Source organism: Podarcis raffonei, chromosome 13 (assembly GCF_027172205.1).
Source record: "Podarcis raffonei isolate rPodRaf1 chromosome 13, rPodRaf1.pri, whole genome shotgun sequence".
In the NCBI taxonomy this organism is placed as follows: domain Eukaryota; kingdom Metazoa; phylum Chordata; class Lepidosauria; order Squamata; family Lacertidae; genus Podarcis; species Podarcis raffonei.
This window is the reverse complement of record NC_070614.1, coordinates 33594772-33610226: the sequence shown is the minus strand read 5'-3', so window position 1 is coordinate 33610226 and position 15455 is coordinate 33594772. Positions and strand designations below refer to the sequence as shown.

At 40.4% G+C, this 15455-nt stretch overlaps 1 protein-coding gene across 1 annotated transcript; it reads right to left on the bottom strand.

The window, feature by feature from the left end:
• Positions 1-12710: 12710 nt before the first annotated feature.
• LOC128398818 (vomeronasal type-2 receptor 26-like) lies at positions 12711-13610 on the bottom strand. The gene has a single exon (XM_053360074.1). The coding sequence runs from the start codon at positions 13608-13610 to the stop codon at positions 12711-12713; it is 900 nt and encodes a 299-aa protein (XP_053216049.1).
• Positions 13611-15455: the final 1845 nt, after the last annotated feature.

Below are 15455 nucleotides of genomic sequence, written 5' to 3'. Positions count from 1 at the left end.
TTGCATCAACTTTGCAGATTATAAAGAGGAACAAAACACTTTAGAGAATATTGCCATTTTCAAACATCATACTGACCTCAAGATAAAACAATGCAGAGAAGCGTTAAAAGTGAATTATTCTCACCAACATGGATAGCTTTTTGACAAATTAGTAAAACCTAACATTTCACTTTTGGTCACTTTCAGACAGAGAGAACAAAAAAGAAACAATATTCTGAGGGAATAGAATGATTTTCAGCATTGTAGTCATAAAAACTTCATGAACTACACTCTCAGTCTACCTGTGGGATCTTGTATATGCCTAAGAGAATAGCCATGTGAAGGGAAATGTCGGAGTCAAGTCCTCCAATAACCGCTATCAGATTCTTTTTCTTGTCACATTTGAAGTTGGGAAAAATCCTTTCTGTGGTGGACAGAAGTTTCAAGGTGTTCTGGTGAGTCATTCTTGCATTTGTATAGCTGTCATAGATGTGAAAGCCCAGGGTGACATTTGGTAGGATCTTTGCATTCTCATTGATCTCCTTCACAGCAAATACCAAGGACAGTATATGCTGATATTTCTTCGAGATAGCCCTAAATAAAGGTTTACAGCATATGTAAGACTGATAAAAACAACAACAACAATTTATTTATACCCCACCCTCCCCAACCAAGGCCAGGCTCAGGGCAGCTAACAATCAATAATAAAAACAAGTTGAATGAATACAACTTAAAAACAAGATTGAAATGCAACATTAAAAAATTAAAATGCAGCCTCATCATAGGAGGGGGAAGGAAAAAAAGAGGAGGGGGAGGGAATCAAATTGATTCCAAGCCAAAGGCCAGGCGGAACAACTCTGAGATGAGGCAAAGAGGGGAACAATGAATCCTGCTGAGGTGCGAGGCTGGTCTGTGAGCCCTAGGCTGGATCAACAATGACTTGTTTAATGCTGTTAGAACAATATTACATATATTGTTCTAAAATGTCACAAGGCATACTTGTAAATTAATTCATTTTGTGAATTATGAGTGTAGGTCTGCCCCTAAGAAAGCGTGTGGTCACATGAATTGCCAGCAGGTGGCATGAGCCCAAGGACCTGGTTGTTTCATTCATGAGCCAGGTATTGTCTGCATCAATATCTATATATTTTCCCTTTGTTGATTGTGGAACAATCCCAGTGCTCAGTCCTCATGGTGTCCAAAATATGGGTCATGGGTTGCTCAAGAGGGAAGCACTTAACATTTTCCATTGTGTGCTGCTGCATGAGGAACGTAGCCACCTCCTGCATGAAGCCCGTGTGCATCAGCATACACCCACTGGACAAAGGGTAAAATGATAACAATTAAGAATATCACGTTGAAACAATTGCAAAAATATGCTTTTATAGGTACATACTGATTTCTGAATGTGCCGTTTTATGGGATATTATTTGACCTAGACCATATAATGGAGGGGAGGAAATACTTACAGAAGTTCATAAACCGACTTGGTTTTAGGGTGCTCACTGAAAGACAACTCATCAAATACAAAGCCAAGCTGAGATGTTATCTCTCCGATGATTTGGTCACCTTTCTGATTATACTCAAATGGGAACTGGAAAGGATCAGCCACAGCACAAACAGTTTCTTGCTTTCCCTCAGCCGAAGGTAGTTGTAACCACAGAAAAAGGAAGAGGAACCACACAGACATTGCTGTCACCACTGGGCAAATCTTGACCTAGAATTCAGTTTTCTGCCTACCAGCAGTTCATTTAAGAAATGCTTCCTTCATTGGATCCATATTCTTTTCATAAGTTGAAATTGCCAAAGTATAGATTGGTATAGTTCTTCCTCTTGAAACCTCCCTATTCCAGTTCTCAGCAAACATGGTCTATTTTATACAAGGTTCCAAACTACGTTAGCTTTTGGCAAGACTGAAGATGAATCATAATAATCTGAGATAACCACATGGTTTAAATCAATGTCTCCAGAGTGTTGTCTTAGGGATGATACCACTTCCAGCAAAACAAAACCTGTAAATTAGAGCTTACTGTAAGTTAGTGGGGGAAATGTGATATGTACACTAGTAAGAAAAAGAGTCAAGGCATATGATGGAGTCAGAGATGGCATATTCATATTCTCCACAATGTGCCTGATATAGACACATTCTGTCCATATCTTGATATGTGTGTGTGTTATATTGTAAATTTGTTCTGACATAACTACTGATACATGAGGGCAAGCAAAGGGCAAAAAGCAGACATAATATAATAGGTGTGTGCTCACACATTTGCCACTACCAGAGTGTGTATAGGGAGTAGACACACACAATAATGAACCCAAACACCATCCTGCATGTTATACATGCTGCTTGTCTTTGGGCATTTGGCATTTCCAACTTGTGTGGAGAGGTCATTTAGTCCATACATACAAGCCATGGTTGCTGGACTGTCTGTGACATTAGGAAGTTCCCTGTGTGGAGTGCATTTTGTTTGTGCAATGGGGTAAAGGGGCACCAGGGAGGCATCCAGTGAAAACACTGTGTGGTTTGGTTCCTTCTGGGTCTTGCCTTAGAATACTGAGGATTGTCTTGACTAAGTGTAGAATGTTATGAATATTATGTGGGACAATACTGATTTTCTATTAATTTCCATTATGCTCTAACTTGAAAATTAAAATTCTTAACTACTGAGGAAAGGTTCATATCTTCTTGGATACCAATGTTAGTTGCTGGACACATACTGGCTCTGCCAATAAGGAAAAACCTTTGCAGGCAGATGATGGGTACATTTGTATTTTGTCTTTGCACTCAGGCAAGCAGGTGTTCTGCCATTGTACTGAATGGATTTCCTCTGTGCCTTGGAGTACCATTGCTGTGCCAGAAAAATTGTATGGCAGTTGCTTCCCTTGGCTATGATGGAAGACATTATCTTGCTGCACAATCTCTATTGGAAAGAAAATATATTGCTACACAAGGCCTCTCCTCCTCCCGGAGGGGAGGTGTTGTGGGCGGGACGTGATTTCTGAGTCACACAGGGGGCATTATGCTCCTGCCCCACTCACCTGGCTGGCACACCACGCCCACAGGTAAGCACCCAACCGGGCGGCTTGATGGGGGTGTGGTTTGCTGTTTAAGATACAGCCATGTCAGCCATTCCGCCCATTTCTTCACCTTTTTCTTGGCTATTCTTATTTGTCCTATGATTTATGAAGTGTAAAATAATTTATCCACAAATATCCCAAGCATGTGTATCACCATCACCCCAATACTGTTTCTTACATAACCCTTTTCCTACTTCCAGTTTTAAGTGCAATACTCAATGACAGATAGTATTTCAACAAACTCAAATGTACAATAGAATGTGGGATACATTTATTGTGAGAAAAAGAATACAGTACCAGGGAAATATAAATGGGTATTTCTATGTGTTTTGCTTTCTTCTCATAAACTTCATTACTTAAAATTACACATTCAACAAATCCATAGATGCTTAGTAGTTTCTCCTAATAAGCTGTTCTTTCCTGTTTAATTCAGGTTTCAGGATAATTATGTAGCATTTGGGGAAGAAAATACAAGCCAGTAACCCAGCACTAGAGGCCACAATGGAGAAGACCTCCACAGCCACCATGTGCTTCCCCTTTGTGCTCAAGTAGGAGGGCACAAAGGATAACCAAACACTGCAAAACACCAACATGCTGAAAGTGATGAACTTTGCTTCATTGAAACTGTCTGGCAGCTTTCTGGCCTGGAAAGCCACACTGAAGCTGACAATGGCCAAGAATCCCAGGTAACCCAGGACACAATAAAACATACTAACAGAGCCTTCATTGCATTCCATTACAACTTCTTCAGTCAGAGAGTACATGTCAAAATCTGGGAATGGAGGAGCAGTACATAGCCACATGGTACAAATACTGGCTTGGGTAAAGGAACAACCAAGAAGAATGGAACTGGACAATCTTTTCCCCACCCATTTCTTCATCTGGGATCCTGGCTTGGTGGCCTTGAAAGCCAGAACCACAGTGATGGTTTTGGCCAATACGCATGAAACAGCCACAGAAAAGATGATACCAAAAGCAGTTTGTCGTAAATAGCAGGTCACTGTGTGAGGCTGCCCAATGAACAGCAAGGAAGAGAGGAAGCAGAGGAATAGAGAGATGATCAGAGAGAAGGTGACGTCCCGATTGTTGGCTTTGACAATCGGTGTGTTCCAGTGCTTAGTGAATATTGCCAACACCAAAGCTGTGATCAGAGAATAAAACAGAGACAAGAAAGCTAAAGTGAACCCCAAGGGTTCTGAGAAAGAGAGGAAGTTCAGGGTCTTGGGAATGCATTGATCTCGGTCCTTACTTGGATATTGGTTTTCTGGGCATTTGAAGCACTTGTCCATGTCTGGAATATTAAATACATATAATATAAATTCATGGAGTCCTGAGAAATATCCTGTAGAAAAAGGAAGTGATCGTTTCTCTCTAATTGCTGGTGTTCTGTTAGCATTACTTTGGAAACAGTGATAGATTGTGAAATTTTGATAAAAGTGGACTCAGCTATACAGCATTTTGGGGTTATGACTGCCCCGAGAAAATTAGAAAATGCCATAACCCTCCAATGATCTTATTGGAGGAAAAGACACTTATGTGCTGCAGCCCAGAACTTCTCCTCTCTCAGATAATTTGGCACACATATCAATATATACTAAATGTTTCAGATCTAGGGTACTGTTTAAAATGCTGCCATACTTAAATTGGAAATCAGTTACAGTACGGATATACTATTTTTTCCCCACACAGAAGTTATGACAATAATGATAAAGAAGTGTGTTGTGTATGGAATATATTCAATTTGTCAAATCTTATGATCAATTGCATCAGTAAAACTGATCTCAACATTCCCTTTAAAGGGTTGAATAGGTAACTGATTTTTTAGTAATGGGTTGTTGCTTTATTGGCGTTTCCGTGTGCTGCGCTGGCTCGCCAGATGCAGCTTGTCACGCTGGCCACGTGACCCGGAAGTGTCTGCGGACAGCGCTGGCCCCCCGGCCTATAGAGTGAGATGGGCGCACAACCCTAGAGTCTGGCAAGACTGGGCCGTACGGGCAGGGGTACCTTTACCTTTACCTTACCTGTTGCTTTATTAAGCCATGCTCTTATATGCTGTAATTTGCCATGAGGAGATGGTGGTGATGGTGATAATTATTCGCCTGTTTTAGAGAAATAAACTGCTGCTAAGTCGAATATGGGGAGCTGTACTAAATTATGTAGTATACCTATTTTGCTTGAAGCCATCCCATCAGGACATGGAACACAATCATAGCAACAAAATGGCTCCCCCTCCTTCTTTTTTCTGCTGTAGCCTGGATGGCAGTGGCTGTTACACCTGGCAAGGGGCAGCACCTGTATATACAAGGAGAAGGACATGTAGCTTTCTTTTGCCATGCAATTAATGGAGGGGATGTGACTAAAAATTCAAGGTGGGGCAAATTAAGAGCTGAAAATCTTTATTATGTATAAGTTGCACTAAAATTGGGAGAGTGGGTGGGTGAAGTGAATGAGGCAAAGTGTGTGAGGCTGTAGTACAGTATATATATAAATGTATAGCAAAACTCAAAATGTTACTGTTAGCCTTTGTACCTCTTTATTTTGTTTTTTTTCCCTTTGGTTGGGCAATTAAAATAAAAATGGCCTCACAAAAGAAGAATCTGACACAGACACCTGGCCAAGCAAGGAAGGGCTCTCTCCAAGAGGAAGAACCAAAAATTTGCCTTGTATAGGTAATGATGGAAGTGCGGAAAGATCTTCAAAGCCACACCAAAGTGGTAAGTGAATTATCAACAGACATAAAAGCCCTTGCAAGCAAAGCATGCAGTTTGGAGAAAACTGTGCAAATGATGGCGATTGAAGTGAGTCTAGATGGGGAAGCAATTTCCATAGTGGGAATCTATGCCCCCAATGAACAGAAACCTGACTTTTTTTGGGGGGGGGGGAATTAAGAGAATTTGTTTGATTTGTGTGATAATAAAATAATAATAATGAGAAAATTCAATTTTGTTGTTTCCCTGAATGTAGATAGAACTATATGGAAAACTCAAAAGAAGAGAAATTACCAACTGCATTTTCGATATGGTGTCCAATCTTGACCTAATTGACTTCTGGCGACTTAAACATCCACTAGAACTTCCATTTACTTTTTCAAATGCAAACAATTTCTCAAGCAGAACAGACTATATGGGCTTCAAAAGATTTAATGACTATGGTAAAAAGGGTGCAAATTCAACCTAAAACATTATCTGACCATAATGCCATTTTGATGAAAATAACAGGTGAAAAATGTTCTTCATTTAGGTGTTGATTAAATGATGCTGTACTGCAACGTGAACAAACTGTGAATAGGGGGCAACACTCCCTTCAAGAATTTTTTGACCTCAACCTAAATAAAGAAACAAATTTAAGTGTAGTGTGGGATTCCAGCAAGGTAGTAATGAGAGGTTTATAATTCAGCAAAGTGCCTTTCAAAAATAGGAAAATGGAGAAAATGAAAAAAAGATATTAGATGTTTTATTGAAAAAGGAGGAATTAATTGTAAAACCAAAGGACACAGATATTTCTCAAGCGATTAAACTCCTGCAAGCACAATTTTCGATGTTAGTTAACCAAGAGATCAAGTAGAAAATTAAATTAATGAAACAGAACATTTTTGAATTTGCTAATAAACCTACTGAAGAGGCTCCTCATGAGGCCAGGGGAACATTGCCCAGCTATGAGGCATGAAGGCTGCTCCCTGCAAGACCCTTTTCACTTGGCCTAGGGGGTGAGGTCCAGACTCACCAGCTCCACTGAAGAGGCTCCTCATGAGGCCGGAGGAACATTCCCCGGCTATTGTTTTACTGATTTATTGATTTAATATGCTGTAAATCGCTTTGAGATTTTTATTAAAAATATAAGTGGTATATAAATTAAAAAATAAATAAATATAAATAACCTGGTAAACTGCTAGCATAGCAACTTCAAGAAGAAAGAATAAGTGGATAAATAATATTGTAGACAAAGATAAGCATTTTACTAGTCCAAAAGAAATAAGGAAAGTCTATTTTTTTATACTTTTATACTTTTTATACTTCACTATACCACTGTGAAAAAGAGGAGTTTGAGAAAATGGAATCTTATTTGAGCGACTGTTACAGTATGTACCTTGAGTATCTAAGGAAAATCGACTGGCAAATGCAAATGCACAGCTGATGATCAGCTGATGGATGATCATTACTTGCAAAGCCCCATGCTCACTGCAGTAGTGGAGCTTCATATTCCGGCACCTGGGGGCAGAGAGCAGTTGAGGGCAGAGCTGGCGCACATCCCGGGGGCGTGGCACACTGCCCACAAGGGTGTGGCGTGTGTACTGTGGGCAGGGCATGCCTGCAGGGGCATGGTGCCCAGCATGATGGCACCCCACCGGGATCACACTGCTGGGGGCTGTGCACTCCCCCCGCACTCCTCTTCCTCCACCAGTGGTTCAGTGCTTCCCTAGCACTGGTGATTGACAATGCCAGCATATCCCCCTTTTCCCCAGCTGCTGCTTTGCATGTCCCACATGAGGTAAATAGTTAGGCTTCTCATAAGTAATCATGTCTGCACAGTATATGATCAAATCCCACCTGATTAAACATGCTGTGCCACCTGATGGCCTCCTTGTTAAGGGTGATTCCTTCATGTGGCAAAGTCTGTGAATCCATCCTTCCAACTTTCACTCGCAAGAACGATTGATTTGGAAAACTAATCCAGTTTATAATATCAAATCCGGCTTCTAATTCACCATTCTTGTCAAAAGACACTGTGTCACCAGCACTGTTGTTAAATGAGACGCTCCTCAGGAAAGAGTGAAGCTATATTGAAAATATCAAACACATACATTACAAATTGGTAAAGGCGAAACACAGCAACACATGCTCCTGCTTTTAAGAGAGGAAAGCAATAATTGCACAACAGATATTTAATCTTTGTCTTTTCTGAAATTCCTCTAAGCACTATCCGATGTAGTAGTGGAAGGAGGGAGGCAGAAACAAAGGAAAGTAGGCAAGCTTTACATGATTTGATAATTTCATAGAGGATAAGGCTATCTTTAGCTTGTCTGAATATCAGTTGCTTTGTGCATGAGCGGTACAGTGCATTTTCCCTCATGTCCTGATTGTAGGCATCTGTTTTGGCCACTGTTTCTACAAAACATGGGACATCAGCAGCAGCACTATGTGTTGGGTCTGATTCAAGAGACTAATTTTTTTGTTCTAAATTCATACCTAGCTACTCCAAGGTTCAAGGTGTACAGCCCTAATCCTAGACTCCAATTTCTTCCAATATATCATCTCCATCTTGTAAGAGGTAACTATGTTTGTGTCAATGTATTCATTGCTCACTTGCTTTCTCATTTCCCAGAGATCATTGTCATTTATAAGTTCACATTGCCTAAACCCATTTTATTTACATCTCAAGTTTCCTGAATTTGCTTCGTTTTCCAGTGCTATCTTCCAGACACGTTAAGCCTCTCTCCTTTTCTTACATGGTAAGATTATAATTCCTCACCTCCCTATGTAGCTCACTTTATTTTTTGCAGAAAACTGATCAAATTAAGCGTTTTGTTCAGCAGAGTGGTACCTGTGAAATAGATTTTACAAGGCAGTGCCATAACTCCAATAATAAGTTTATCAAAATCACATTTCCATTAGTGTGATACTTGTATACTTAGGGTGCACAAGTAATCAAGGATAAGTTAATGTGAGGGGGCAGTATTTAAGGGAAAGTCAATAGTGTTTACATATTTTGTTCTGTTGATCTACTCCATGAATTGACTTTCCTCACATATCAGATTAGCTATGTTTTGTTTGTTTGTTCAGGATATAGAATCTTACTTGCCACGGTTGCAGAATTTGAAGACCCAGTCTACATCTTTCCATTACTGTTCTCCATTTCAGATTCATTGAGTATATGTTATGTATAGCATGTGCTATTGTCTGAACGGCATTATAGATACTGTAACTTTGGCCAGTCATGCTCATTTCAAAAATAGTGTGAGGAAGGCTCTGCAGATTCTCTTGGCCAGTACATGAATCAGTCAATTCTCTGTGCTCACTGGGATCAGAAAATATGCAGTTGAATGCATGCTGCCAAAAGATCCTGATAAAACCATCTTCTTTGATGACATTCGGATTTCGAATCTTCAGGAATTCCTTAAATCCTACCACTTCATTTGAGTTAATTGCAAAAGACAAGGCACCATCAAAAACCTGGATATCAGAAGTCTTTTGCATTGTATTTAATGAGAAATCCCATTGGGCTGTCATAATCCACACTTTACCCATAGCTATCTCTGTGATACCCTCTACTATTGAAAAGAAATATATCAACCATATCAGTGCTGTCATAGTCTGAGGTTCTGCACATGCAACCAATACTTTGACTTTGGAGATGGTCATTGAAAAGGACTTGGCCCGAAAGAGTCCTAGTGAACCTAAATGCTTTGCTGTTTGAGACATGGAAGGTGTTTTTTCAATGAAGGCTGCACAGATTCCATGCTGAGCGAACAGTGACAGCATAGTCTGTATGAACTTTTCTCCATTCTCATGATCTGATGCAAGTATCCCCACCCATGTCCACTGGAAATACAGAAGGAGATGGACAATTCCTTTGTACTGATATACTTCATTCGGTACCATCCGGTAAAAAGATAATATCTCAGGCTCAATTTTCATCACTGGAGCTAATACACAGTTGGCAATCTGAAAAGGGGAGTGGAAATGTTAGTTTCACCAGAATGCACACAAATTAAACAAAACAGTAAGGATTCAACCCGGATTACTGCTGACATGGAATCCATGTGAAGAGAGAGAGAGAGAGAAGGAGAAAGAAAGAAAGAAAGAAAGAAAGAAAGAAGGAATATTGTTGAGTTATCAAGATAAGTGTTCTTGGGCTACAAGTTCTGAGAGTATTAAAAGTACTATTCAATTGTTCATAGATGCCAGCATCTTTATTGTGTTATTTGTATATTTGTGTATTTGTGGGATATCTGAAAATTTCAAATTATTCAAATTTTCAAGTTATTCAAATTTGTTACCCCAGCCCAGCCTTTCCTTCTGAAACCTTCCAATGAATGTGCATACGAAAGCTTATACCCAGAACATACTTAGTTGGTCTCTAAGGTGCTACTGGACATTTTTTTTATTTACTTCCAATGAATAGTTCAACACAATACTAGTTTGAGGTATCCTCATTAGAAACACTCAAACAGCAAATTAGTCTGTGAAAATAATCTAGGAATCTCTTGTGCATCATATTTGCAAAACATATAAAGCACTGCCTTAGGATGTATGCTGACCTCAAGATGAAATTGTGCATAAGTCCCTATTCCCCATCTATATAATGAAGAGGCATGTATATTTCTTCCAAAAAAAATTATTTTATGAACTTTTGTGTCCATTGTCATTCATTTTCCACTAATGAAAAAGGACAAGAGACCAGTTCCAGAGGATACACTCTACCTGGGGAATTTTGTAGATGCCTAAGACAGTTGCCATGTGAAGGGAAATATCAGAGTAAAGTCCTCCAATGACAGCTATGATTTTCTTTTTCTTGTCACATTTGAAGTTGGGAACAATCCTTTCCGAGGTGGACAGAAGTTTCATGGTGTTTTGATGAGTCATCCCTGCGTTTGTGTAGCCATCATAAATGTGGAATCCCAGGCTTACATTTGGTAGGACCTTTTGGTTCTCATTTATCTCTTTCACAGCGAATACCAAAGAGACAATGTGCTGATAATTCTTTGGCCTTGCACTAATAAAAGTGTGATATTTTATATAAGAGAGATATCTATTTTTTCATGAAGCATTTTTCTTTGAGAATGCCATGATACTATTAGGATGGAAGTTTGCATATTTAAAAATTCAATTATGCCATGCATTGTACTTACTCAGACTGCTGCAAGGAACCTATCAAGAGGAAAACATAAATTTAAAATATACAACTAAAGTAACAATTTCAACCCAGCACACGCTGCCACAAGCTGCAATCATTCATAATATGGTGAAAGTAACAGCCAAGCACTGCACATAATTACAAGCATGTATACATTCCACATCAATAATTTGCAGCTAAGAAAGCACACACAGCATCACTTGTGCTCACTTAAAATTCACAAACCGGGACTCATGATGGGAGCTATGGTAAAAATACACATTACAAAAAATGGAACATACAGCATAGACAACTTGTCATGATAATATGCTTTGGGAATTTAGGCATATCGCTAACACATTTCTTCATAGTGTGAGGATGACCCAGCAGCCTAGTTGGGGTGACTGTTTGGGAACTTCAGATATTTGTATTTTGCTTTTATGTTCTCTCCTCCCCCTCTAATCCTACCCAATAAGGGCTTTAACTTTACTGCATGAGCTATTTTCTTATCAGCAGGGACTGGTGCAAAAGGTCACATTCCCTCACAGTGTGTATAGAAACAAACCTGACCGATTGCAGGTTATGAAGGGCAAAACACACTTACAGTAGTTCATATATGATGCTGGTTTTAGGGTGTTCATGGAAATAAAATTCATCAGATACAAAGCCATACTGAGAAGTCATCTGTCCTATGATTAGGTCCCCTTTTTGATCATACTCATAGGGGAATTGAAATGGTTCAGTCATAGTGCACGTATCACTATCTTCCTTTGTCACTGTTGGAGGAAGCTGAAGCCACAGAAAGAGGAATAACCACCACAAACACATCCCTGAAATCTCAGGGCAAAATGTGATCTACACTTCTCTTTTCTATCTATTCACCTCCTTCAACTACTTTCATTAAAGATTAGGTTAGGATAGCTCTTCCCCCCCAAGCCCCTTATACATGTTCTTAGCAAGCTTAGATATATTTCATATGAACATCCAGACTCTGTTTGCTAATGTATTTGTGGTCCTAACAAATCCACATGGAGAAATTTGAGGATAAATCATAGGTATCTGATATAATTACAGGGGGGTTCCAATTTATCCAGAATACTCTCCTGTGCAAAATGCTACTTTAAACATGTGCAATCTAGTTGGAGAAATGTGGCATATAAAGTAAATAGGGCCTATGGAGAGAACTGGCAGGTGATGACATAGTCCCTGGAACTGAGGTAGAGATGAAGGAGACATACATAGGATAGAAGTGCCATTAATATTACCGTCCTATCCCTTCTCCCTTCTTATGGCAAAAAGCTCAATGCACTTACTGTGTTTTTTATGAAGCTGGTCTTGATTTCAGACCCAGGTACAGTGAAGCTTTGGGTGGGAGAGGGGGGATTATGTGGTAAATAAAGGCAAGGAGTCTAATGCTGAATTAAATTAGTTAACAGCTTATTGATTGCAGAAAAATAGGCTTGGCATAGGCATTGGGCATGTATTCAACGATCACCCAGTCCACTCTCTTTCGTTCTTAAGACCTATCCTTTGGGGACCCAGCATAGATATTGATAAGTTCCTGCTCTTGGCCCAGAATCCCTTGTGGCGGCAAAGTGCTTCTCCACCATGTGGATGGTGTGAAAAGCTGGCTTCTCACACCAACACTGCTGGGCTGGGCTGCAAAGACTGTTCCTCAATAAATATTTAGACGAATGAGTGTGAAAAGAAAACATGGGAAGGACAGAGGGTCCTTTTATTTTTTTGTAATAAGCAATAAATATCACAATTGTCGAAAAGAAAAGAAAGACTCAGAAAAAACCAGAATGGATAGATTCTTATTGATTTCTGCAAATTATCTGGTTTTTGCTGTTAAAGTCAGGCCTCATGATAATTATGTAGCATTTTGGGGAAAAGATGCATCCCAATAACCCAGCACTGGAGGCCAAGATGGAGAAGATCTCCACAGCCACCATGTATTTCCCCTTGGTGCTCAGGTAAGAGGGAACAAAGGACAACCAAACACTGCAAAACACCAACATGCTGAAAGTGATGAACTTCGCTTCATTGAAACTGTCTGGCAACTTTCTGGCCTGGAAAGCCACGGCAAAGCTAACACTAGCCAGAAATCCCAAGTAACCAAGGACACAATAAAACATTGAAATTGAACCTTCATTGCATTTTACTACAATTTCTTCATTCATTGAGTACATGTCAAACTCTAGAAATGGCGGAGCAGTACTGAGCCATACAGTACAAATGCAGGTTTGTATAAAGGAACAGGCAAGCAGAATAGAGTTTGTGAATGTTTTCCCCACCCATTTCCTCATCCTGGATCCTGGTTTCGTGGCCATGAAAGCCAGAACCACTGTGATGGTTTTTGCCAACACACAAGACACAGCAAATGAGAAGAGAATGCCAAAAGTAGTTTGTCGTAAGTAGCAGGTCACAATGTGAGGCTTGGCGATGAATAGCAAGGAGCAGAGAAAGCAGAGAAAAAGGCTGATGAGCAGAGAGCATGTTAGGTCCTGATTGTTGGCTTTGACAATGGGAGTGTCCCAATGTTTTGTGAAGACTCCAAGAATCAGAGCTGTGATCAAAGAAAAAGAGAGAGCCAAGACTGCTAAACAGATCCCCAGGGGTTCTGAGAAAGAGAGGAAATGGAGAATCTTGGGAATGCATTGGTCTCTGTTCTTATTTGGGAATTGAGTTTCTTGACATTTGAAGCAATAATTCATGTCTGAAAAATCAAATCAATGATATATCAGTTCCAAGAAACAAGCCAACATTTTTCATGAGACATCAGTTCCTATAATCCTGTTCTCCTGACCTGTATCATATTTTGTAATACGAAATGAATGTAGACAACTGAAAAGATAGTGCCAGGAGGCAATATATCTCCCACAGCTCTAGATAATCTTAGTTTTATTATATTTATTAGCAATTACCAGTGAGGGAACAATGTTATACACAAGAAGCTAGTGTAAAGCAAACTGCAGTAAGCTACACCAAATCCAAACTATGCTCAGGAGTGGGTCTACACCTGTCTAAGCCAGCTAAACTAGGCAGAATGAAAAACCATCATATAAAATAGTACTTGAGTTATACCACGTTTTTTTCTCAACTGAAAAAGCTGTTTGGCTCAACTGAAGTTTGGGAGTTTCACTGGCGTGTCCTAGTGCTACTAGGAACCTGAGGGGCCACATAAATTTCTTGGGCCAGATAGAGACCAAAGCAAGTGGATTTGGACGTGTGTCATAGCTAGTTTGCCACACTTGCTCCTGTGTTTAGGAGAATTGTATTGCTCGAAAGAAGAAACTGTTTAAATGAATTATGGGTTTTTTTTATATCAGTGTGCATGATATCTCCTACCATTTTGATTCGAAATCATCCCATCTGGACATAAAGCACAATCATAGCAACAAAATGGCAATCCCTCCTTCTTTTTTCTGCTGCAGCCTGGATGGCAGTGCTCATTGCACACTGCAAGTGGCAACACCTATCCATAAAAAAAGAGAAAGTGTACTTGACTTTTTTACAATGTAAACAAGGCAGCTCGCGCCAACGTTGCTTCTCGTGAGAGAAGTTGACATGTGTGCATTCTAACTGAAGGAAATAAATCAGAAATTAGGTATTTTTTGAGTAAGTGATTACCACTGAAAATGAAAGGTGTGTGGGAAAGCTTTGAAACTTCATATCTAGAACCTGTGGGCCAAGTCTGGCTTCCCACACCAGCCCCATGGCATCTTCTGATATTATCTGTAACACAGCTGAAACTTCTGAAGAAACAGTAGAAAACATGAGAAGAAAACTACAAAATGTAAACTATGTAAGCAGCAGAATCGGGAGACATCAGTGGCTGGTCAGGTCAGCACAAGCTTTGGAGGACTTTTATAATAATAATAATAATAATTTATTATTTATACCCCGCCCATCTGGCTGGGCCTCCCCAGCCACTCTGGGCGGCTTCCATAAAAACCAAAAATACAGTAAAATATCACACGTTAAAAACTTCCCTGAACAGGGCTGCCTTAAGATGTCTTCTGAATGTCAGGTAGTTGTTTATCTCTTTGACATCTGCTGGAAGGGCGTTCCACAGGGCGGGCGCCACTACCGAGAAGGCCCTCTGCCTGGTTCCCTGTAGCTTTGCTTCTCGCAATGAGGGAACCGCCAGAAGGCCCTCGGCGCTGGACCTCAGCGTCCGGGCAGAATGATGGGGGTGGAGACGCTCCTTCAGGTATACTGGACCGAGGCCGTTTAGGGCTTTAAAGGTCAGCACCAACACTTTGAATTGTGCTCGGAAACGTACTGGGAGCCAGTGTAGGTCTTTCAAGACCGGTGTTATATGGTCTCGGCGGCCGCCCCCAGTCACCAGTCTAGCTGCCGCATTCTGGATTAGTTGTAGTTTCCGAGTCACCTTCAAAGGTAGCCCCACGTAGAGCGCATTGCAGTAGTCCAAGCGGGAGATAACCAGAGCATGCACCACTCTGGCGAGACAGTCCGCAGGCAGATAGGGTCTCAGCCTACGTACCAGATGGAGCTGGTAAACAGCTGCCCTGGACACAGATTTGACCTGTGCCTCC